Source organism: Toxorhynchites rutilus, chromosome 2, assembly GCF_029784135.1.
Source record: "Toxorhynchites rutilus septentrionalis strain SRP chromosome 2, ASM2978413v1, whole genome shotgun sequence".
NCBI lineage: Eukaryota > Metazoa > Arthropoda > Insecta > Diptera > Culicidae > Toxorhynchites > Toxorhynchites rutilus.
Window position 1 is genome coordinate 345065780 of NC_073745.1, and position 25352 is coordinate 345091131.

Genomic DNA, 25352 nt, shown 5'->3' on the forward strand with positions numbered 1-25352 from the left:
TTTGTGTTTCATTTGTATGGCAGCCCCTCTTTAGAGAGGGGAGTGGAGTATCTTACCACCATAGAAACATTTATTGCACCCTAAAACCTCCAGATGCCTAATTTGGTTGCATTTGCTTGATTAATTCTCGAGTGATGTAGAAATTTGTGTTTCATTTGTATGCCAGGCCCCCACTTAGAGAGAGGATGGAGTGTCTAACCACCATGGAAACATTTATTGCACCCTAATACCTCCAAATGCCTAATTTGGTTTTATTTGCTCGATTAATTCTCAAGTAATGCAGAAATTTGTGTTTCATTTGTATGGCAGCCCCCCCTTAGAGAGGGGGGTGGAGTGTCTAACTACCGTGACAACACTTATTGCGCCCTAAAACCTCCGTATACCTAATTTGGTTTCGTTTGCTTCATTAATTAATGCAGAAATTTGTGTTTTATTTGTATGGTAGCACCGCCCCCCGCCCCTTAGAGAAAGGGGTGGAGTGTCTAACCACCATAGAAACATTTATTGCACCCTAAAACCTCCAGATGCCTAATTTGGTTGCATTTGCTTGATTAATTCTCGAGTGATGTAGAAATTTGTGTTTCATTTGTATGCCAGGTCCCCCCTTAGAGAGAGGATGGAGTGTCTAACCACCATGGAATGGAAACATTTATTGCACCCTAATACCTCCAAATGCCTAATTTGGTTTTATTTGCTTGATTAATTCTCGAGTAATGCAGAAATTTGTGTTTCATTTGTATGGCAGCCCCCCCCCCCTTAGAGAGGGTGGTGGAGTGTCTTACCACCATAGAAACATTTATTGCACCTTAAAACCTGTACATGCCAAATTTCGTTCCATTTGCGTGATTAATTATGGTAGCCCCGCCCCCCGCCCCTTAGAGAAAGGGGTGGAGTGTCTAACCACCATAGAAACATTTATTGCACCCTAAAACCTCCAGATGCCTAATTTGGTTGCATTTGCTTGATTAATTCTCGAGTGATGTAGAAATTTGTGTTTCATTTGTATGCCAGGCCCCCCCTTAGAGAGAGGATGGAGTGTCTAACCTCCATAGAAACATTTATTGCATCCTAATACCTCCAAATGCCTAATTTGGTTTTATTTGCTTGATTAATTCTCGAGTAATGCAGAAATTTGTGTTTCATTTGTATGGCAGACCACCCGCCCCCCCCCTTAGAGAGGTGGTGGAGTGTCTAACCACCATAGAAACATTTATTGCACCCTAATACCTCCAGATGCCTAATTTGGTTGCATTTGCTTGATTAATTCTCGAGTAATGTAGAAATTTGTGTTTCATTTGTATGCCAGCCCCCCCCCATAGAGAGAGGGTGGAGTGTCTAACCACCATGGAAACATTTATTGCACCCTAATACCTCCAAATGCCTAATTTTGTTTTATTTGCTAGATTAATTCTCGAGTAATGCAGAAATTTGTGTTTCATTTGTATGGCAGCCCCCCCCCCCTTAGAGAGGGGGGTGGAGTGTCTTACCACCATAGAAACATTTATTGCACCCTAAAACCTCCAGATGCCTAATTTGGTTGCATTTGCTTGATTAATTCTCGAGTCATGTAGAAATTTGTGTTTCATTTGTATGCCAGCCCCTCCTTAGAGAGTGGGTGGAGTGTCTAACCACCATAGAAACATTTATTGCATCCTAATACCTCCAAATGCCTAATTTGGTTTTGTTTGCTTGATTAATTCTCGAGTAATGCAGAAATTTGTGTTTCATTTGTATGGCAGACCCCCCCCCCTTAGAGAGGGGGTGGAGTGTCTAACTACCGTGAAAACACTTATTGCGCCCTAAAACCTCCGCGTACCTAATTTGGTTTCGTTTGCTTCATTAATTAATGCAGTAATTTGTGTTCATTTGTGTGGCAGCCCCCCCTTAGAGAGTGGGTGGAGTGTCTAACCACCATAGAAACATTTATTGCACCCTAATACCTCCAGATGCCTAATTTGGTTGCATTTGCTTGATTAATTCTCGAGTGATGTAGAAATTTGTGTTTCATTTGTATGCCAGCCCCCCCTTAGAGAGTGGGTGGAGTGTCTAACCACCATAGAAACATTTATTGCATCCTAATACCTCCAAATGCCTAATTTGGTTTTATTTGCTCCCGCGTACCTAATTTGGTTTCGTTTGCTTCATTAATTAATGCAGAAATTTGTGTTTCATTTGTATGGTAGCCCCCCCCCCCCCCCTTAGAGAGGGGGGTGGAGTGTCTAACCGCCATAGAAACATTTATTGCACCCTAAAACCTCCAGATGCCTAATTTGGTTGCATTTGCTTGATTAATTCTCGAGTAATGTAGAAATTTGTGTTAGAGAGAGGATGGAGTGTCTAACACCCTTAGAGAGAGGGTGGAGTGTCTAACCACCATAGAAACATTTATTGCACCCTAATACCTCCAGATGCCTAATTTGGTTGCATTTGCTTGATTAATTCTCGAGTAATGTAGAAATTTGTGTTTCATTTGTATGCCAGCCCCCCCCCCCCCTTTAGAGAGAGGGTGGAGTGTCTAACCACCATGGAAACATTTATTGCACCCTAATACCTCCAAATGCCTAATTTTGTTTTATTTGCTTGATTAATTCTCGAGTAATGCAGAAATTTGTGTTTCATTTGTATGGCAGCACCCCCTTAGAGAGGGGGGTGGAGTGTCTTACCACCATAGAAACATTTATTGCACCCTAAAACCTCCAGATGCCTAATTTGGTTGCATTTGCTTGATTAATTCTCGAGTGATGTAGAAATTTGTGTTTCATTTGTATGCCAGCCCCCCCCTAGAGAGTGGGTGGAGTGTCTAACCACCATAGAAACATTTATTGCACCCTAATACCTCCAAATGCCTAATTTGGTTTTATTTGCTTGATTAATTCTCGAGTAATGCAGAAATTTGTGTTTCATTTGTATGGCAGCAATCCCCCCCCCCCCCTTAGAGAGGGTGGTGGAGTGTCTTACCACCATAGAAACATTTATTGCACCTGAAAACCTCTACATGCCAAATTTCGTTCCATTTGCGTGAAATTTGTATTTCATTTGTATGGCAGCCCCCCCTTAGAGAGGGGGGTGGAGTGTCTTACCACCATAGAATCATTTATTGCACCCTAAAATTTCCACATGCCAAATTTCGTTCCATTTGCGTGATTAATTCTCGAGTAATGCAGAAATTTGTGTTTCATTTGTATGGCAGCCCCCCATAGAGAGGGGGGTGGAGTGTCTTACCACCATAGAAACATTTATTGCACCCTAAAACCTCTAGATGCATAATTTGGTTGCATTTGCTTGATTAATTCTCGAGTGATGTAGAAATTTGTGTTTCATTTGTATGCCAGCCCCCCTTAGAGAGAGGGTGGAGTGTCTAACCACCATAGAAACATTTATTGCACCCTAATACCTCCAAATGCCTTATTTGGTTTTATTAGCTTGATTAATTCTCGAGTAATGCAGAAATTTGTGTTTCATTTGTATGGCAGCCCCCCCTTAGAGAGGTCTTACCACCACCATAGAAAAATTTATTTCACCTCAAAACCTCTACATGCCAAATTTCGTTCCATTTGCGTGATTAATTCTCGAGTAATGCCGAAATTTATGTTTCATTTGTATGGCAGCCCCCCTTTAGAGAGAGGGGTGGAGTATCTTACCACCATAGAAACATTTATTGCACCCTTAAACCTCCACATGACAAACTTCGTTCCATTTGCGTGATTAATTCTCAAGTAATGCAGAAATTTGTGTTTCATTTGTATGGCAGCCCCCCCTTAGAGAGGGGGGTGGAGTGTCTTACCACCATAGAAACATTTATTACACCCTAAAACCTCCACATGTCAAATTTCGTTCCATTTGCGTAATTAATTCTCGAGTAATGCAGAAATTTGTGTTTATTTGTATGGCAGTCCCCACCCTTAGAGAGGGGGGGAGTGTCTTACCACCATAGAAACATTTATTACACCCTAAAACCTCCACACGCCACATTTCGTTCCATTTGCGTGATTAATTCTCGAGTAATGCAGAAATTTGTGTTTCATTTGTATGACAGCCCCCCCCTTAGAGAGGGGAGAGGGGTCTCAAACTATCACGAAAACCTTCCCCGGCCCCAAAAACTCCTACATACCAATTTTCATATCGATCGGTTCAGTAGTGTCCGAGTCCATAAGAATCAGACAGACAGACAGACAGACAGACAGACAGACAGACAGAAATCCATTTTTATATATATAGACAATTATTCTACGAGATCTGCGTGTGAAGCACATGCGGAACATGTGAGACCAGCAAAAAGGATAGAAACCGGTGAAGTTTGAAGACGTTTAGTTGAGGACATTATTGAACAAAAAATCATTCCAAACTTTAGAGGATTTCACTTAAACTAAAGCTTGTAACTTTTAGAACTCGGGATGACCTGAATCATTCCAAATAATCTAATACTTGCCAGACGTTCAGAGTTAAAAAGTTCACGAATTATACACAAATTTTCATCAATTCGGGTGGTTGGCTGTTAATAGACCGAATAGGCTCATCGAAACATGCAGGATAAGAATCCCATTCCAAACGTAATTCTACGAGAGGCGAATGAGCTGAGAAGTTTAAAGCCTCTTAAAATAAAAAAAGAAGAAGGAACGTAATTCGATACACTTTTTTTCCTAGGACTACGTCTTACAGAGAGATATAGGGGTTAAAATAAAATCTAAATACTGAACATGTAGAAAATAATCAAAAACTATTCATTTTGGAGCCAATTACGTGTCAACAACTCCCAATTTAGAGCAGCAAGAGCAAATTTTCCGAAAACTCACTGACAACCAGTTAATTTGTTGAAGTTTTCAATACATAGAAACTTTTTAGGACCTGCTGAGTCTGAAGATGAGTTTTATTTCATTAACTAAATCATTTGTACCATCGAGTGCTTACCGCTAGACGGACAGGTGGCAACTATATTGCCACCAACTTTTCTCGCTAGCCGGGCAGTGGCAACTATGTTACCAGCAATTTTTTCAATGTTTTTAATTGTTTTGCGTTATTTGTTTTGTGTATTTTAGCATGTAAAAATGTCATTGCATTGTAGTTTGCGTTGATAACATGTCTAGTTCTCACTGCCCGTTAAAGGGTTAAATCGCGCTATATTCCTCGTTTTGATTGGATTGAAGATTGTAGAAACACTATCTTCCCAAGCTCAAGTCAAAGTACAAAGCAAATAATAAACACAATTTGCATGGCATATTTTGGCTGTCCCTAAGCACATGTTTCTCACATTTGAAAGCCGAAATTTAAACCATCCAAATACACAGTTCCAGCTAAATATTACAATGTTGTTTTTATATGAATATCCGTTACTCACTTGAGCCTCAATTCTAGCATTCTTTTCAGATATTAATTGTTCTCGTACAAGCATTAATTGAGCAAGTATTTGCCTAGTCTGAAGTTGTTGTTGGTCGAGCTGCTCTTTTAGCGACGTTATTTCTCTCGATGCAGATAAAGGTGTCTTTTCTTCGCTTTCCATTTCCTGTTGAAAGTGAATAAAAAATGATAAATTAGTTGGGAGTGTAGAAGCAAATTTACATTTAAGGTAACCTTACCACGGTTTTCTTGATCGAATTTAAATTCGATGGAGGTGATAATTCGAGATGGTTTGGCCTTATCAGCCGCGGAGTCTCTTGGATTGTCATCAAATTGTCTAAAAAGTGTAAAACACTGTTAGTAGCACCAACAATTTTAATCATAGTGTGACTGAAATATGTGAAAACAGATTCTATATATTTCATTGTATAAATAACTTGCTTTTATTCTACAGCGATTTTCTGAATAACAAAATTATTTATCGTTAATGTCACACGTCCCTTATTTATCTTCCAAAGAAGCATCACACGTGGAAGTGAGGCATACGGTCTTCTTCGTGACGTCATTACACACCTTGAGAAACCGAAATCTTTGACGACTTCACGTACAATGTTTGAAACGATCACATACGACGCCCTAACTAGAGGCAAATAGTGTGCATCTAGATATGTATCCGTTGAACATAATCTCAAGAGCGTAAAGCAAGATCTGTTAGGGTGGAGTGGTACATATTTATCCCACATATGTAACATATGTGATGGTCAACTAAATGAATAAACCCAAAGCAAGTGGAAAGAAGTTTTTATAGAATTCTCATGAATTTGTTACAATCATGTGCTTAAAAGTACATGAATCAATAAGTTTCAACTTGTAAGCTGTGAAATTACATCGGACATCCCATTCATGCCATTCATTATTATATTGATATTCATTATTGATATTCAAACATGAAGAAAATGAAGTGCCAGTATACTAAAAACCCACTAAAATATAATTTTATTGAAAAAAGACTAAATGTTTTCACAAATTCATCAGCATATCATATTGTACTTAATTGATATTTTTATCAAAATTCTTCACCACGCATCGTTCACTGGCATTGAATAGAGAAAAAGGGCGATCTATATTACTTTACCCTAATGCTGCGCATGAGCAGACATTGTGAGTAGATAAACAGACTCTTCGCTTTACTTTCGCAAAACTCGTAAAAAAAACACAAATTAAACCTGCCGGCTAACATTTGCCTTAATTAGTATTCAGTGGATCGTTACTTATAATTCCAAACATTTGACATGAATTACAAGGTTCTAATTTATAAAGCTATCCAGTGGAGACGATCTGGCGTAGTGGTAACATCCATGCGTTAAAGGTCACGAGTTTAATTCTCACTCCCGACATTCTTCCAAAAATGGAAGAAAAAGTGAGGAACCAGTTGAAAGTCACTATAATATAGATAAAAAAAAAGCTATCCATTAACTCATTGAACTATATGAATGGAATATAACAAAATCGGATAAATATTTTTTTTTTTGGTATATATTTAATCTCGAATGGAAATAACCCTTAATAAATTAAATTTAAATACAATGTACTTTCTAGAATGTTCAGTTGAATTTTCGAAACAATGATAAATGCATGGTTTTGAATGACAACTTCCAATATTCATGTCAAATAGAAACATATTTGATATGAAAATGCCTTAATTAGTATTCAGTTGATCGTTACTTATAATTACAACAATTTGACATGAATTACAATGTAAGCTCTAATTTATAAAGCTATCCATTAACTCATTAAATTATATGAATGGAATATAACAAAATCGGATAAATAATTTCTGATCTCGTAGTACACTATGAAGACCATAAAAAGTATAGATTTTCGCGATGTTTTTCAATGAGAAAATAAATTACTCTCAACTTTCTCTAACTCGATATCCAAGGGGACCATCGAGTTAGGGAGGTATCGAGATACAGAACATTTTTTCAAAATTTTTTTTATGTTTTAAATTGTCATATATTAGGGTAAGTCTCCCAATTATGGTATGAATTTGAATATTTGATTCATTCCCATAAAGTGAGAAAACACCTTTCTCACATAAAAAAATATTTTTTTCCAGAATCTCTAAGGAGGTGATAGACGGTTGTATTTTACGAAAAAAATCCTTCTACGCATATGTTCGAATTTCAACGATGACAAAGTAATAGAACTTTTTTTTGTTTCGGACTCTGTTGTCTCAAACTGGCTCTACATTAAACGCTACGTAAGCCGATTTTGTTGCTTTCATTTGAAAGATGAGAAAATTTAGTACAAGATATAGTAGTGGATAAAAAGAACATTTTGGAAGAGGAAAATTTAAAATTTAGTATTTTTTTAATTTGTAATTATTCATTTTATCCCTAAAAATCGTACTAAACTTGATTGTTTCTATCAATCAAATTAAAGCTATCTAACCAATCTACAATTTGTTCTTTGACGCCCAACTTCTATCTCTCTTAATTTCGCTGCAATATCGATATGAGCAAATCCTGCCACAAAAGCCACTTAAATTTCAATAAATGTTGAAAGGTTAATTTTTTTTCCTGAAATTATTCATATTTGAATTATGAAAAAAAAATTTTTCAACTGTATATAATCGAGCCCTAAATTTTATATAATTGAATCATATATATTCGAGTCCGACCTGCATAGGGAACAAGGCTAACAAAGCAAATATTGATCAAGTGTGTTATTCAAACTAAATTGCAACGATCACGCTGGAACTGTTCAATCACAAAGAAATGTTCAAATAGTTTCATAGGAACATTTTCAGTTGATTTCAATATTCCGGACATATTCTTCAGTTTGATTTAACGTTCGAAGGAGTAATTTCAACACAATCATCTGAACCTTTCTGAATATTCTCCAACACGATAGGACTACTATCTCCAGCGTTTTTTCCAGCTTTTTCAACACTTTCCAATATACCTGTATCTGGCATCAGATCAGAGCAAATCACATTTTGGTCCTTTTCGCACTAATCATTAAAGGACGTTGAGTAATCGAGCACCGTACTGTCGACATCAGCAAGCTCACGACGCATTAATTATGCGGAATATCACCATCATCATTGAAGGAAAATTCGGCTTCCTGGAGCATTCTAAATAGTCTTATTGATATTAGAGGGTTAAAGTATGGATTCTTCTTTTTGAAACATCGTGGGTTTTTACTCTTTCCATAGACTAGCAACGGTAGTGTATCGCTTCCGTCCATGTTGATTGTGCTTTAAAGCTGAGAATTCACAGTTTCTGGACAAATTCGGCAGCCATATCCCGAAGAATAGAACCTGAGAGAGGTAAATTATTCTCTCTACCTTGATAAGACAAAAAATCCATTGATCGCTCCAGTTTTTCGACTCCGACCAACCTTATATGCTTTTGGTCTAGATTCAATTTTCCGTCCCGATTCCATTTTTTCTTTAGCTTGAATAGTGTTGATACCGTACTTTGTGCAATACTGAAATCTTTTGCAGTCTCAGATACCTTCATTCCATACATTTCGACCTGCTCGATGATGCTCAAACGTTGCGCAATGGTTGCAAACGTTGCGCGTTTTAATTGTTCGCTTGAAAAGTTTTTCGTCGTTCTCCACACTTGAAAAGAAATTGCTTGATAACACGAACACTTCGTCTTCACTTTCAAGAGCAATTGAAGTCAGAGTTAAAAACGCACAAAAACATGTACGCGAAAATCAATCGAGTTAGGGAGGTAAAAATCCATGGAAAAAAGAATCAAAACCCATCGAGTAAGGGAGGCATCGAGTTATGGAAAGAAGAATGCTTGTAAAATCAAAGGTGCCATGAAATTCATCGAGTTACAGAACATCGAGTAAGGGAGAGTTGACGTCCTACGTACGATTACAGGAAATTTTGTGGAGAATCTGAGGTAATAAATCAATAAATCATCAAAATCGGATGGACCGCAAAACATGGTTTCGAGGAAAAAAGCGTGTTTAAAATTTTTGGATTCATTTATTTCGTTTACTTCACATCGTATCTTCAGTCTGCAATCCCTAGACTATAAAACTGTCCTTCAATGTTTAAAAGTTGATCTTCCTGTCACTTTTTTGTTCCCAAATTGGATTTGCGGGTTTCTCTAGCTGTTTCTGACATTCGCACCTCTGCTCGTTCTATTCGTTCTTTATCCGATTTAACGCAAAAATTGTTGCACTCCGGTTCAATTTTAAGCTTAAGTTCTTTCATTATCTCAAAAACGCTTTGTAGATCATCATTGATGTTATAGGTAGCTATACTTGCTACAATCCCCGAATCTTTTGACTTTTGGTTGCATTCATCAATATTGCAAATCCACCGCTATGGTCACGATAGTAAGCGAATCAAGTAGTTCGAATCTTTGATCGACAAATGCACATAGGACCAATTCAAAAATCAGTCTAGATATATCCATCCATTATATTGCCAGGAGGACATCCATTTTCATAAGCAACTGATGTATGCGTTGCGCGTATTCTTCACGCGCTCCTTAAGCATACGCTCTGCTCCCATAATTTCGTTACCAAAACGGAGAAGCAGCTGATCGCCAAGGCCACCAAAAAAGTTGATGAACATGCCGACGTCCATCTGTTCGTTGGTCATGACTAAGGCTCCGACCATCTGCCGGTAGGGCGTTGAAGCATTTAGGTAGAAGGCTTCATAAACGTAGGATTTAAGGAAAATTTGTTCCGTTGGAATATCTTTTGTAGTTTGTTTTTCATTGTCATCCGATATCAGCCCATTTTTTAATGTAAACGGTAATAAATACTCGTAGTTTATCACACACCCAAATTGTCACTTTACCTTTTTTCACGTCCTCTTCGTCGCTTATTCTATCAGAGCCTCGATCTTGTTCTGAAAAATCACAGTGTGATGTCTCCGAACGTTCGTCCGTATTGTCATTTCCATCCTGTATAGACAACTTGTGGCAAACTTCAAACGCTTGCCCAACTGTTCTAACTATACGCATAGCTTGCGACTGTAAAATAAGAATAATGCATATTTTTTAGAACTCTGGAAATATGAAATTCATTTTTAACAAATTGGAATGTTGCTTTGTCTCAATATGTTACAATTACCTCGAGGTCCGAGTCGAGACTGCCACTTCGTGGTCTCAACATATCTGTGTCGAAATATTCGTTCACATGTTTGTCAAGCTCGTTTTTTCTCAAATGGCCACGACTACGAGGGAGTGTGTCACATTTTGTCTTATCTTCATAAGCAGGTTCTTGGAAGCAAATTTTTTTGGTATATTTCCTATCGCCATGTTCTTCATTTGCGTATTGCCGCATCGCTCGAGATTCAAATGGTTCGTTGTAACCCGTTTTCGAATTATTCACAGGATGCTTGAAATCTACAGAAAAATCACGCGACAAAACGGGCCTCGCATGCGGAGACTTTGGATTTAATTTGTTTTTATCTTCAGCATTTCCTAATTGCTTCTGGTTTTTTGTATGTTCCGTTGTTCCATAACCAAAAGCTGCATTGGGCAAGTTCGTGGGCGAAAGTTTTTCTTCTCGAGATACTTTTCTATTGAATGATGGGGTAGTGTCTTGCATTCTTCGATTATCTTTGGTAGACGAATGCTTTGTGTGTGGAATCTTCTGCTTTTCTTTACTATGATGATCAGTCACTGATTTAGTTTTAGACAGCCTCTGGTCATCTTTGTAGTAAAGAATGTCATGTTCTTCATTGAAAAGTATATGTTTATTTGGTGTTGGGCTGGATGCATTTGTGGTTTTTCGAATGTACTGTGGGTTTGATACTACTTCATCTTCATATTGTGGTATATATCCCATGTTTTCGCGCGAATCGTACATATAATCGTAGTCTTGAGCGTACTTATCGATATACGACTTTGGTCGACTATCATAATATTTATCCCCTCCGTGACCGTTATTCCTTGATGTACATTGTATCACATCTTCTAGGGAGCGACTGAATTCACTTTCAAGTCTACCTTCGCACGGATCTTGGACGTATTGACCCGCATATTTCGCTTTTTGTTGTTGCCGTAGCGATGATGTATTGCCGGAATCGTGCAAAGAATTCTTTTTTATAGTTCCTGTCGCTGATGTTCTTGTTCTTTGGTTCACTGTTGATACATTTTCTTGTCTACTGTCAATTTCATCTTTGTGAACATTACTTAGTTGTAGTTGTTGTGGTATAAGTTTTTCTTTCTTTACACTTTTGGAGGTTTCTTTAGCCTTGTTTTTTGACCAGGAGAAAAAGTCGAGAGAGCTCTTGTCTTTTGGTGTTTTCGGGCTACGGGGAGGCGATGCAAAAGTTTGCTCCATATCTTCAGGAAATGTATCATTTGAAGAACTTTTATATTGCTGCTCATACATAGTTGCACCACCGGGAACATTTTTATTTCCTTTCAACACATCACCTAAGCTGCTCAACGTAGAACGAGCTTTACCCATCACATCATTTTGTAGCTGTCGGAGTGTTGATTCATTTTTACGTTTACTCATTGGCGACGTGAAGGAATCGCCACACTCGAGTTGCATTTCTTCGGATTTTTGTTTATTCATTGTTCACTTCTGGGCTAACTTATTCCATTTGTATAGTTGGTCACATGAAGACCACAACTGATTTGCTTTTTTGAACATCTATACACGCAGGGTGTCGTCGAACTACTGCAGGTATATGAATAATATAGTTTGGTAAAGGTCTCTAATTGATATCATTCATTATTTTACCAGAACCAGAATAATCGCTAATTATCGTATGACACACACCTGCACTAAATATGTTCTTTTGTTTTCAAGTGTCACCACAGTATTTTATCCGATTAATTGTCTCCGGGCTAATTATATTTAATCATAAACGTCGACGTCATTGGCATCGTCTAAGCGGACAAATCAAATTCGAAGTGTATATTTAGAATACGCTAAAGTAACTCCCGTAGCATTTCCTACTGACGCTTTATTTTCTATTGCACAACTTATTTTTATCCATTTAAATAAAGAGCCATGAAAATTATTGATCATTGTTTGTTGCGTTTTGATTCCATATGTCATTCGTAACTATATTTTGTTTTATGCACAGAAATAAATGTAAATTCTTCACTATAGATAACATTGATTCGTACACCAGAGAACACTAATCGTTAAAAACACTTTACTGCCAAATAAAGAGACAGTATAGACCGTATTTGGTTACGTCGGACACTTTGAAAATTCAAATAACAATAATCATGCTGGTATATAATGCCAATTATTGTAAACTGTAGTCACATTTCACGATGATTTTAACATTTGAGGTTACGCTTTGTTTAACAATTGTAACCGTTGGGAAATTAAACGGATAACATGGGATATTTTATAATTCAAAATATCCCAGAGACTGAGTACGTTTTCTGTATTTGCTTTTCACTTCCACCTTTTATCTTTATTTATAGAGCAAGCTTGAATTTATCACATTAGAATTCCACAATGTCACATGATTTTTTTACTTTTTGTTTCTCCCATTCAATCAGAATCTTCGCCGCAATCATTCCGTTCTCATTGTCTCGAAATCCTTGTTGGGCTGTTATATAATAACAATTTCAATCCACTGTAATCTTCACAGGTAATCCTACACAAACACAGCATCGAACGGCAAATATCCACAATATTTTTTCATGCGTGTATTATTCGAAGGAGTCAACAAATAAGGTAAATCAAATAAACGCAACAAAGTTACGCACAGTTACACTATTTCCCGGCATTCCCGCAAATTAATTCTGACGCATTCTACGGTAGAGTTCCGGAAGCAGAAAATAAGATAAAAAGTATTGAATCGACATGAATTGAGTGTGAAATATCGAATCAAGAGTATACATTTCTCTACAACAAACCATTCTGATTTAATACTTGGTACGCACTAACTCTGTGCATACCACATTGAGAAAAATCTCCGTCTTCTTCGTTTTATGAATTTTGTTATAATTTTAAAATTCTGCTTCATAAACCATCGTATACAGCAGCGTGTAAGTTATTTTTTCTTTGACCACATGTGTGAGTAAGTTGAACTTTCTTCTCCGCGCAAGTGGAAATCAAAGAGAAACAGGAGAGTTGACGCTGGGAGAATTGAATAGTAAACTGATATTCCACCATTCGGACACTGACTCGCAAGCTGCTGGGAGCTGGGAAAACGCTAATATATTATGTCCATAAGCGAACATTTTCATTTATAACAAGTGTTTGTGGAAAACGCAGAATCGTATTCAGGCAAATTTCCTCGATCGCGAACTGTGTATTGTATGGTGCACACTCAATAGTTTATGGTGAAAAATGGGCATAATTACAATGTATTCTTCTGCAATGTCCAATCAAAAGACAAGACAAAGCGTTCAAAATATCTTCTTCAATTTTCGAAACCAAACATGTATAGATGAATATTAGCTTCGACACACAAGTATATGATTAAATATTGAAAGTAAAATGTGATTTGATTTGTATCTCTTTAATGCGTAAGAATTATAAAATTTCACACTCACACACTGATTTTTTCACAGCTAACGTGTGATTCGTGACATATGTTTGTACAACCGAGTAACGTTTTCAACTGAATTGAATTTTATTTGTACTTAGTGAAGAACATGTTTCACAAACTTACACAAATTTATCGTGTTCAGCAACTAAGTTATTTTCTGGATGAATTCATACGTCAACAAACTAAATTGTGCCATTTGGGTGTAATGAGCAGCCACAGAAAAGTGTACTGTTTGGTGTTGTTTGTGGACCGACGGAAGTATTGGTCCAAATTTTTCAAAGTTCGAAATAGCCGTCTTGGTCGTATAGCCGTCTTGGCTATTATCCACTATTGATCGACGATTACGAAATTTCTTGTCCCAGGTGCAGGCATTGGATTTAGCCGTTACGTGGTTTCAACGAGACGGCGCTACTTCCTGCTGAGATATCAGCCGGGATGATCGAAAAGGTGGTGGATCACCTCAAGTGTAGTCGCGGACAGAATTTACATGAAATATCTACAGAGAGTAAATTGAACAAACCAATTTATGGCGATTAATGACAACGAGCAAGTATCTCAATTAATTGATAATATTAGTCTTTGAAGTCCCATATGTTTGGTGATTTATAAAAGTTATATCCAAAGTCTAATGTAAGCAATTGAGACAAAGCAATCTGGTTTATCTATCTGTATTTACCTTTTTGTTCGTTTTGAACACACAACATTTGAACACATCACTACTGCCATCTCTTGCTATATAACTAAAAACTTTAAGATCATTGCTATCGTGCGATACGTAGAATATTCGATATATTGGATGACTTAATACTTCTGTCTCTAGAGGATCGTTCCATTGGTGTTGTTTTTTCTGTGTATAGGAAAATATGAATGTAATATGAACAAATATTTCAGAAGAATACAACAAATTCTGAGACAAGACACCACTGTTAAGATTTTTATTTCTTCATTTTAGCTCGTTGTTTAGTTACTACAATTATTCTATTGAATCCAAACTAATGGTACTTTGATTTCATTTGCGTATAAAATAATAATATGGAAAGAAATATATCAAAACAGTATTATATTGTTTCGAAAGAAATGATTAAACGTACCTTTCCTTTTTTTCGCTTCAAACATACTCGTACTCCGTCAACTGAGATATGAAACGAAATTTTCTTCTTTTTTGTGTTTTGTATTTTACACTCATACTGTAGAGGAAATACAGCATCATGTTCGAAGCAAGTCAAAAAAATAAATTTCATAATAACTTACCCGTATTCTACGCATTGCTTGTACAATTTCAGTACGACTGTTTGGACGCGATACTATTTGCCAACCTATCAACTGTGAGTAGACAAGAAAAATAATTATATAGGTATGATAAAACATTGCATTATAGCATAATTGTTTATATACAGCCACTCCATGTCAAACCGATATAGTCAGATTTTCGTTGAAAGTGGTAATGTAATATTATTTTTTTAAAGAGACTAGCTAAATGGGTTTAATTTGATATGTCGATAACGATAAATTATTTCCTATCACTTAGCACATACAGAAAATGTAAGGAATAAACTCTAAAAAATAATATTCAATGATGTGACATGCAACACGAAATTGTGTGAAAGATATCTGGGTATCTAACTAATTAGACACCCAGACATAATGAAATCTCTGCTATTTCAAAACTACTTTCGACCTTCTGACATAGACATTTGTTAATTTGACTACCTAGCAAACATTTAATCGCATAACTTGGCATATTCTAAGCTCCATATAAAGTGTGATCAAATCAAAATCATATATGATGTCGATCAAAGGAGACATTGTGTACATCTAAAATCGTATAAAATGCGAAAACTTCGATTTTACTTATCACTACAAATTAAGTCTCAATTCGGTGTAACAAGCATTGGTTTCATGATATAAACTATCGTAAAATTGATCTATACGAAATCATCCTTGCGTATCAAGCTGATGCAGTTTGTTGGTCACATGTGGGTCGCATGCAGTACTGCGAAAAATTGTGGAAAATCGTTTAACAGTAAATCATATTCGATCGTAATTGAGGCCATATTACATCATATTAGGGATTTGACATATCGAGATCCGCGATGTCGTATATACAGTGTCGACGTCTGGTGGTGATATGGTAATTTAGGGAGGCAAATTAATCTCTACCAGACCCTAAGCAGCCTTAAGTAAATTTTGTAAAATTTGGTAAAATTTGAATAAAAATTTTTACTTCATTTTACCATTTCTATATAAATTTCAAGAGATTTCCACTAAAATACAATAGACGATCAGGAATGACGTATCCGATTGCATCTTTTTCGTATTCTATGTATATTCTAGATAGCCGTGCGCTAAAGCTGTTGCTTATCATCCAAACAACCGGAGTTCGAATCCTCTCGGAGCAAATTTTCTCAACCGACACCGCCACTCCTTTTAAATAATTATACCCCCCCTCCCATTAAAAGTTAGCTAAATCCTATTTCAAGAAACATAAATGTTGTCATATATACAAATTGCGGTTCGTGAGGTTATAAAAATAATCATAACCTCACGAACATTTTCCGCTATTCGATTTTTTGATTGTCTATTGTCGTACAAGATGCGTGTGTAAATCGTATTTGGCCGTGTATGTGTATTACCAACACTTTTGCATGTACAGCATCGAAAATGAGTTTTCGAAACATTCTATGAACATAAGAAAATATACATTATTTTAAAACGTAAAACTTTAGCTCTCAAAATATTTTACGAACTTGTTGATATCTTGGTGTGTGTAGATAAAGTGGACAAAAATATCGAGAAGAGAAGAAGTCGATACCTTTCTGTAATTACAGAAATTTTGTGATTTAACACAATTTTTTGCCAACTAAGTAATTAGCAAATCCATTTAACCTTATCAACAAGCTTTCATTTGATCCCTGTAACGTGTCTGTGGGATCTTTCAACACCGAGATATTTTTATTTGAATGAACAATTTCCTCTTCGTTTTTGATGATGAATAAATAAGTAAACTTTCATTTTCATGATATTGTGGGTGAGTTGTGCAATGTGTATGTATACGTACTAGGCTAAGCATTTTCCAACTAACATTAGAACTTACTGCAATATTTGCAAAATTACAGATGATTTTATAAAACCCTGTTTTTAAACTTTTCAAAAATTGATGCAAAAAAATGAAATAAATTTGTTTTCGTTAAAGCAACTAATTAAACTTGTACATTTTTTTGAGTTTTCAAAACTATCTTCCGGCGAAGGGGTAATTTTTATTCAAACAAATGGAAAGTATGGAAAGGTCTAACATGAACGTTATAAGAACCAAAAGAAAGCTGGTTGGCAGGGTCATTGAATTTGCTATACATGTGTGTTCAAATGATTCAACGATCTATAAAATTAATTGATTATGATCAATGAAGGATAGATTCCACGTGGATATCGAGCAGATACGTGAAGATTTGACCGTGTATTGCATTGGACCGTGGGAACTTCTCGAACCTGAGTGTGATGTGGAGATGGAGATGAGATCTATGATGTACAGAGAAATGGACCGGATCGATCGGATCTCAGGATTCGTCCTTCGCATTCAGAAATCTGATCATTCGTGCTATGAAATGTAGCAACCTTGCCTCGGCGCAAAATAAACTTTTAAAATAAACAATTTAATCTGTATCAGATTATCAGACACGAAAATAATTTAAAATTGCTTAAATTTTGATGAAAATCATTACTCTATGTTGTTTAAATACTTAGAAAACAATCCGAACTTAACGATTCTTCTATAAATCCTGTATACATACAGCAACTTGTTGGACGAAAACGTGTAATTTTGTAATAGAGCCCATTAAACACTGCATTTCGTGCAACACACGTGCTGTCGTTTGAACAAAGGCTGTGTAGGTGTTACTCTTGATAGCGTCTCGCTATCATTCCTCGAACCGCTTCTGTTGATGGTCTCATAGGAATCGCAGTCGTTCGCTCTCTACCTTTGCGAATATGTTGACCATGGATTATTGACACAGCTCAAGACATCCTAGAATGACGTTGTCCTGACTGCGCCAATTCATCAAACGACACACATAAGAATCCATCGAGGGCACTCTTTTCTTTGTTTCGTCTCCTCCAACCACATAATATTAAAATATTAATTCAAAATGAGTAATGATGTTCCTAATAATTGAAGTAACTGTAGCGCATTGGATCTACACACGTGCTCTTCAATCGGGTTTTTATCAGGATTGACGAAAATAGTGTGACTGTTATTTTGCATTTCGAGCATGGGTGTGATTAGAATAATTTCAATAATTCATTGTGCTCATCCAAAAAGGCTTCCAGCTCGCCGGCGATATTCCTAGTTTTAGTCGAATTGCGGTTACTTGCGTATGTGTAGGGTGAAATTCGATGAAGAGGACGAAGTGCCATCTGGCATTAAACAACGTAAATAAATTCTTCCTGTTTAAAAAACGAACAATGAATCAATTATTTTTTTTTTATCCAAAATATATATTAGGATGTCAAAAAAGTCCTGCGGTATTTTTTTGAATGTTCATTTGTTCATAAAATTAGTTACAATCATTTGTTTTAAGTCAAATATGCGCCGTTTTGTTCGATGACTTGTTCCCAACGAGATGCCAACTTCATAATACCCCTGTTATAGAAGCTCGCTTCCTTATTGGCAAAAAACTCGAATAGCCAATTTTCACAGGCCTCTTTTGTGGCTAACTTCTGACTACCTAGCTCGTTCGCCATGGACAAAAACAGGTGGTAGTCACTTGGTGCAAGGTCCGGACTATACGGCGGATGCAAAAGAACCTCCCATCCGAGCTCCCGGAGCTTCTGGCGCGTCACCAAAGAAGTGTGTGGCCTGGCGTTGTCCTGATGGAAGACAATGCGGCCTCTGTTCATCAAAGATGGCCTCTTCTTCATGAGTGCTACCTTCAAGCGGTCCAGTTGTTGGCAGTACAGGTCCGAATTGAGCGTTTGGCCATAGGGAAGCAGCTCATAATAGATTATTCCTTGACAATCCCACCAAACACACAGCAGAACCTTCCTGGCAGTTAATGAGGGTTTGGCCACCGTCTGAGCCGCTTCAGCGGGCTTCGACCACGACCACGTTTGCGCTTCACGTTGTCGTAAGAGACCCACTTTTCATTGCCAGTCACCATCCGCTTCAGGTCGATTTTGTTGCGATTCAGCAGCGATTCACATGCGTAGATACGGTCAAAGATGTTTTTTTGCGTCAACGTGTGTGGCACCCATACATCGAGCTTCTCTGGGAAACCAAGCTTCTTCAAATGGTTAATAACGGTTTCATGACTTATCCCCAGCTCTTGGCCGATGCTACGGCTGCTACTATGCCGGTCATTCTCGGCTAATTCAGCGATTTTGTCGCAATTTTCGACGACAGGCCTTCCGGAGCGTGGCGCATCTTCGACGACCTCTACACCAGAACGAAAACGTTGAAACCATCGTTGTGCGGTGGAAATGGAAACTGTATCGGGTCCATAAACTGCACAAATTTTATTGGCAGCTTGAGATGCATTTTTGCCTTTGTCATAGTAGTACTGTAAAATACCTTTCCAACAAGCTATAGTATGACTCGATACAATGAATACAACTAGAACTACGCGCTTACAACGACACCTCGCGGAAATACCGCAGGACTTTTTTGACAGCCTAATATTTTTATTAAGGCTCATATGGCGTCGGGGCAGGGAGTTCAATATTTTGACAATGTTCGCTTATAAGTATGTTAGTAATATGTAACCGATTACTCGCGGTTGGAATCAATTATTTGGTATTTGGTAAAAATACATATATCGCGATAAAAAGTGAGATGAGGGTAAAAAATGGTTATATATGGTTATAATTTTTTTTTCAAGCCAAATTTATGCAAAAAAAAATACGAAAACAAAGTTATTCAGATTTTATTGGCATGGGACCACCCTAATCGGTAAAAAATATAAAATAATAGGTATCCTAGCGGTATCATATATAGTCTACGACCTATTCTCATGCCTACCAAGTTTTTTGAGTATAATATCATTCAAATCGGTCGAGCCGTTTCGAAGGAGTTTGACCACGATATAATGGAGTGATGTCTGTCTGTCTTTCTGTCTGTCTGATTCTTATGGACTCGGAAACTACTGACAGAGTTTACTGAGTTCCCTAATCTATAATATATATATATATATATATATATATATATATATATATATATATATATATATATATATATATTTATATATATATATATATATATATATATATATATATATATATATATATATATATATATATATATATATATATATATATATATATATATATATATATATATATATATATATATATATATATATATATATATATGTGTATATATGTGTATAGATATATATATACAAAAATTTCTGCATTACACAGCTGCATTAAAATCATGTATATACAGTAGAACCTTGTTTATCCACGAGCGGATTATCCGTAAAAGTGAGTTCCCAAATCTATATATAAAAATGGAGTGATGTCTGTCTGTCTTTCTGTCTGTCTCATTCTTATGGACTCGGAAACTACTGAACCGATCAACATGAAAATTGGTATGTATGGATTTTTGGGGTCGGGGAAGGTTCTTATGATGGTTCAAGTCCTCTCCCCCTCTCTAAGGGGAGGCTTCTTCTTCTTGAATGGCGTTAACGTTCCCTTGTGGAACTTTTGCCGTTTCAACGTATGTATTAACTAGCGTGATTTACTAACACTTGGTTGAGATTTTTTAAGCCAAATGACACGCCTTGAATGTATTCCGAGGGGCAAGCTCTTCAATACACGTGACCACAGTGCAAGTCGAAGGAAATTTCTTTGACGAAAAATCCCTCGGCCGGAACGGGAATCGAACCCGAATGTTGAAGGTTTGAGCTTTAAAATGATGTATATACAGTAGCACCTTGATTATCCACGAGCGGTTGATCCGCGGTGCGGATTATCCGTGAAAGTGAGTTCCCTAATTTATATATAAAAATGGAGTGATGTCTGTCTGTCTTTTTGTCTGTTTGATTCTTATGGACTGAACCGATCGACATGAAAATTTGTATGTATGGGTTTTTGGGGTCGGGAAAGGTTCCTATGATAGTTCGAGACCTCTCCCCTCCTCTAAGGGGAGGCTACCATACAAATGAAACACAAATTTCTGCATTTCTCGGCAATTAATCAAACAAACGAAACCAGATTTCGCATGTGGAGGTTTTATGGGGCAATAAATGTTTCTATGGTAGTTAGACACTCTTCCTCATCTCTAAGGGGGGGCTGCCATACAAATGAAACACAAATTTCTGCAAATTCCCGAGTAGAATTAATCAAGCAAACGAAACCGAAGTTGGCATGTGAAGGTTTTAGGGTACAATAAATGTTTCTATGGGAGTTAGACACTCCTCCCCCTCTCTAAGGAGGGACTGCCATACAAATGAAACACAAATTTCTGTATAACTCGAAAACTAATCAAGTAAATGGAGCCAAATTTGGCATGTGAAGATTTTAGGGGGCACGAAATGTTTCTATGGTGAATAGACACTATAGACTCTCTCTAAGGGGTGGCCGCCATACAAATAAAACACAAACTTCTGCATAACTGGAGAAATAATCAAACAATTTGAGCCAAATTTTGGATGTCAGGGTTCTTGGGTACAAGAAATGTTTCTATGATGGTATGACACCCCTCCCTCCTCTGGAATGGAGGGGGGTTCCAGTAAGAAAACGTGGGCGGGACGAAGTTTGCCGGGTCATCTAGTAATTCTATAAAACTTCCCGAAAGGGTCTGGCCGGGTAAAGAAGTAAAAAGTGCCCCCAAACCAAATTACTAGCTGTATGGCAAATAATGTATAGGATATTAAATAAGAAATTTTGGCGATTTTTTGAACCTCTATGTGGCTTAACATAGGATCTATAGTGAAAAACGTACATTTTCGTTTATTTCACGCCATCCTTAAAAACTTTGAGATAAAAATTTGAAAAAATACTGAATGTGCATCTCACTAAGGTGTATCAAGAAAATTTATCAAAAAAAAATTCATCGAAAATTGAAGTACTAAAAAAAATATTGAAATTTTGAATTTTTTTTTTTGGATTTAGAGATTCAGTACAACTCTATTTCATATTTAAATGTGTCCCTACGGCTTTTCTAAGTATGTGTGATTTTTTTCAGATTTTTTTCAGTGTTGCGCGGTACAAAAAAATATTTTTTTATATTTCCAAAGGGCCTGGCTGGGTACGAGAGTAAAAAGTGTCCCCAAACCAAATCAAGCTGTATTGAAAATATTGCATAGGGTAATAAATATCAAATTTTGACAGTAGTACCATATATTTGAGTTCTTATGTGGTACAACATAGGGTCTATGGTGAAAAACGTACTTTTTCGTTTATTTCATGCCATTCTCAAAAGCATCGAGATAAAAATTTTAAAAAATACTGAATATGCACGCAAATTTCTGCATAACTCGAGAACTAATCAAGCAAATCGAGCCAAATTTGGGATTTGAGGGTTTTTGGGTACGAGAAAAGTTTCTATAATGGTATGACACCCCTCCCTCCTCTGGAATGGAGAGCGGGTCCCATTAAAATATTACACATATTTCAACCAAAAATATTCCAACCAAACATGACAATTGAAAATTTTCGGAAAATTCTGAAACAAAAAGGGAAAATTCGGAAACTTCCCATAATTCCCATATGTTCTAAATTACATAGTGACAAGCGTTGTTAGTCCATTTGATGTTTGCGCTAACGGAATTGATTTTTGTTCGAAAGTGGGAATTGTATTTCAGGTGAAGAAACGCACTGCTATATCTTTTTCCAATAAAAATGTATCGCCAAATATGTTGATAAAAGCAAAATTCGAGGAAGGAATTGTCCGATCTAGGGCTGTCTTTATTCTATCATATTTTCTGTATCAATCATTTAGTCCATGTAACGGAGAAATTTGTTATTTTTAAGTGGTTGAAAAATCTTTTACGGGAATTGTGTCTGAAAATAATCTGATATTATAATGATGAGTTTTGATAGAAGTACTAGGAATTTTATAGTAAAAGGTATATTCAACGGGGTCGATAGAAGATCAATCAATGAACAGTTCTGCGATTGGACCCATGAACCTGCGCATAGTAAGAAAACGCGTTTGAAGGTTTTGATAACAAAAAACAAATTTTGGGCGGGACGAAGTTTGCCTGGTCAGCTAGTTCAAAATAAATTAAAATTGCATCTTTCACTATAGATCCTATGCTGTACCATATAAAAACTGAAATATATGGTACTACTGTCAAAATTTCATATTTAGTACCCCATACAATATTTTCCATCAGCTGGTGATTTGGTTTGGGGACACTTTTTACTCCCGTACCCAGCCAGTCCCTTTGGAAATATAAAAAATTTATTTTTCTGTACAGCGCAACACTGAAAAAAGTCTGGAAAAATCCAGCCGTCGGAATACATTTAAATATGAATTAAAGTAGTAACGAATCTCTAAATCCAAAAAAAAAATTCAAAATTTCAATATTTTTTTAGTACTTCAATTTTTGACGAAAAAAATTTTTAAGATAAGTTTTCTTGATACACCTCAGTGAGATGCACATTCAGTATTTTTTTCAAATTTTTATCTCGAAGCTTTAGAGGATGGCGTGAAATGAACCAAAAAAGACGTTCTTCACTAACAATGAACTTCAAACGCGTTTTTCTCGAAACTAGTTTTTTTTCAAATTGGCGTACACGATATCTCAAGTTCTACTGAAACGATTCATGTCGAATTTATATGAAAACAATCTGCATGCATCTCTCTATCGCACTGAGACGAACCAGCCCAGGAGGCTGAAAGTCTCAGAAATAAAGAAAAAAAAAATGGTTCTCATGGTTCTCAAATGGGGATCAACACTAGGGTAGGAGCCTGCCCGTTGGTCTCAAATGTTCCTATCTCACGCCTCCACGAAGATCATATGACGACTTTTTTAGATCGGGCGTGAACTGGAAACACACACCTGGTCTTGGCTCCGAGAACGGATGTCGAAAGTGGCTAAGTGAGGGGGTGCGAGCGAGTCAGAGCGCTATATCTCTCCCGGGGAAGGCCTCCCGGGTCATGGAGGCCTTGCCAACCCGCTGTCTCCCGGGCAAAGGAGATACACCCAGAAAATGGAGCTACGTTCACGAAGAATACTTAGAATGCGATCGCCCGAGGAGGGTCCCCGAACTGGAGCTGGTCCTGGAACGGGAGTAAGAGCGAGCGGCCAGCGGCTGGAGGGCGAGGTGCAAGAGCGGGCCACCAGCCGGGTTCAACCCGAAGAGCTACCGCCACACGGAAACAGCAGCCATCGACATCACCCAAGAAACGCTGCGCCTACGAGGCGTGTTGTGACTGCCAGACGGCAGTCGTCCACACTCGTGGGTACCACTAGGCGCCGGATCGTGTGGACACACGAAATGAACGAATTCGTGATCCGCGCCTATTACATCTGCACTGCTTTGGAGACGGACATGAGCGGTCGCCCTCGAATACTAACAATGTTCGAGGAAGCGTATCCAGAGTTCGTCGGGAGGCTTGATCAGAACGCGATGAACGCGAGGCGTAGAGCGATAGTACGCAACAACATGCTCTCCCAAACGCAAATCGACGAGATCAAGCAGCAGGTGCAGAGAGAAATAAGCTCCAGGAACAACAGAGCAAGCGATGTGTCGAGACGAAGTTCAGTACGGCTGAGCAATTCATTCGCGAGTGGGGCACGCGAATCAGAACCAGTGGAGGCCACAGTACAACAACCCCCTGAGCCGGAAGACCCACAGCCAGATCAACAACTACTACGCGATCTGGTCTTCCACTACGACGAGGCGATCTCACAGTTCCGCGACACAGACCCATTGTCGCGCCCCAGGATCCCGAAGTTGCAGCATTCCCGCAGGCTGACAAGTGCAGTAAAGCTCATGAACAAGCACGTTCTTCCGCTGCACTTGGTTGATGCTGAGAACATGGAGGAGCTGCAACTGAAAGTTTACTGCGCTGCTGTGGCGACCGCCAAAAGTTTAGGATACCGTATTAGGCCAAGAGGCAGACTGCTCCAACATCTCCGTGAAAGGCGTGAGCCTCCATGGCGAAGGAGATTGGAGCAACGGATCCTAAACAAGCGCGCCGCAATTGGAAGACTGATGGCGTACAAAAGAGGCAGCAGATCGGCGAAATTATGTCGCCAAGTTGCTGTGATCGTGCGGCCTACTGAACTTCGCCAGCTGGGAGCTCACCAGCTGACGGAAAAACTCGACACACTGGTACAGCAATTGAGCGTCCTTACAAAACGGCTGAAACGATACTCTGACTCTGCAAAGCGCCAGGAAAAAAATCGGATGTTCAGAGATAACGAGAAAGCGTTCTACGACCACATTAGCGACGAGAAGCCCGACTACCACGAAGGTTTGCCAGATATTAGCGATGTGACGAACTTCTGGGCTGGTATTTGGGAGACCCCAGTAGAACATCGCGACGGGCAAATGTGGT

The 25352-nt window shown here is 37.8% G+C and overlaps 1 protein-coding gene across 10 annotated transcripts in view; it reads right to left on the reverse strand.

Annotated features, from left to right (window-relative positions):
* The window catches only part of LOC129771407 (capon-like protein), a 68388-nt gene that overhangs the window by 21713 nt on the left and 21323 nt on the right, over positions 1–25352 (reverse strand). For 7 of the 10 annotated variants that reach the window (XM_055775018.1, XM_055775015.1, XM_055775016.1 and 4 more), the window contains 6 exons: positions 15098–15169; positions 14938–15033; positions 14523–14693; positions 10169–10343; positions 5574–5671; positions 5336–5500 (listed from right to left, as the gene is read on the reverse strand). In XM_055775018.1, the coding sequence (XP_055630993.1) occupies positions 5336–5500; positions 5574–5671; positions 10169–10343; positions 14523–14693; positions 14938–15033; positions 15098–15169 (777 nt within the window). Of the gene's footprint in view, positions 1–5335; positions 5501–5573; positions 5672–10168; positions 10344–10443; positions 12007–12069; positions 13191–14522; positions 14694–14937; positions 15034–15097; positions 15170–25352 lie in introns of those variants that run through there. The other 3 variants (XM_055775008.1, XM_055775007.1, XM_055775009.1) reach the window with 3 other exon arrangements.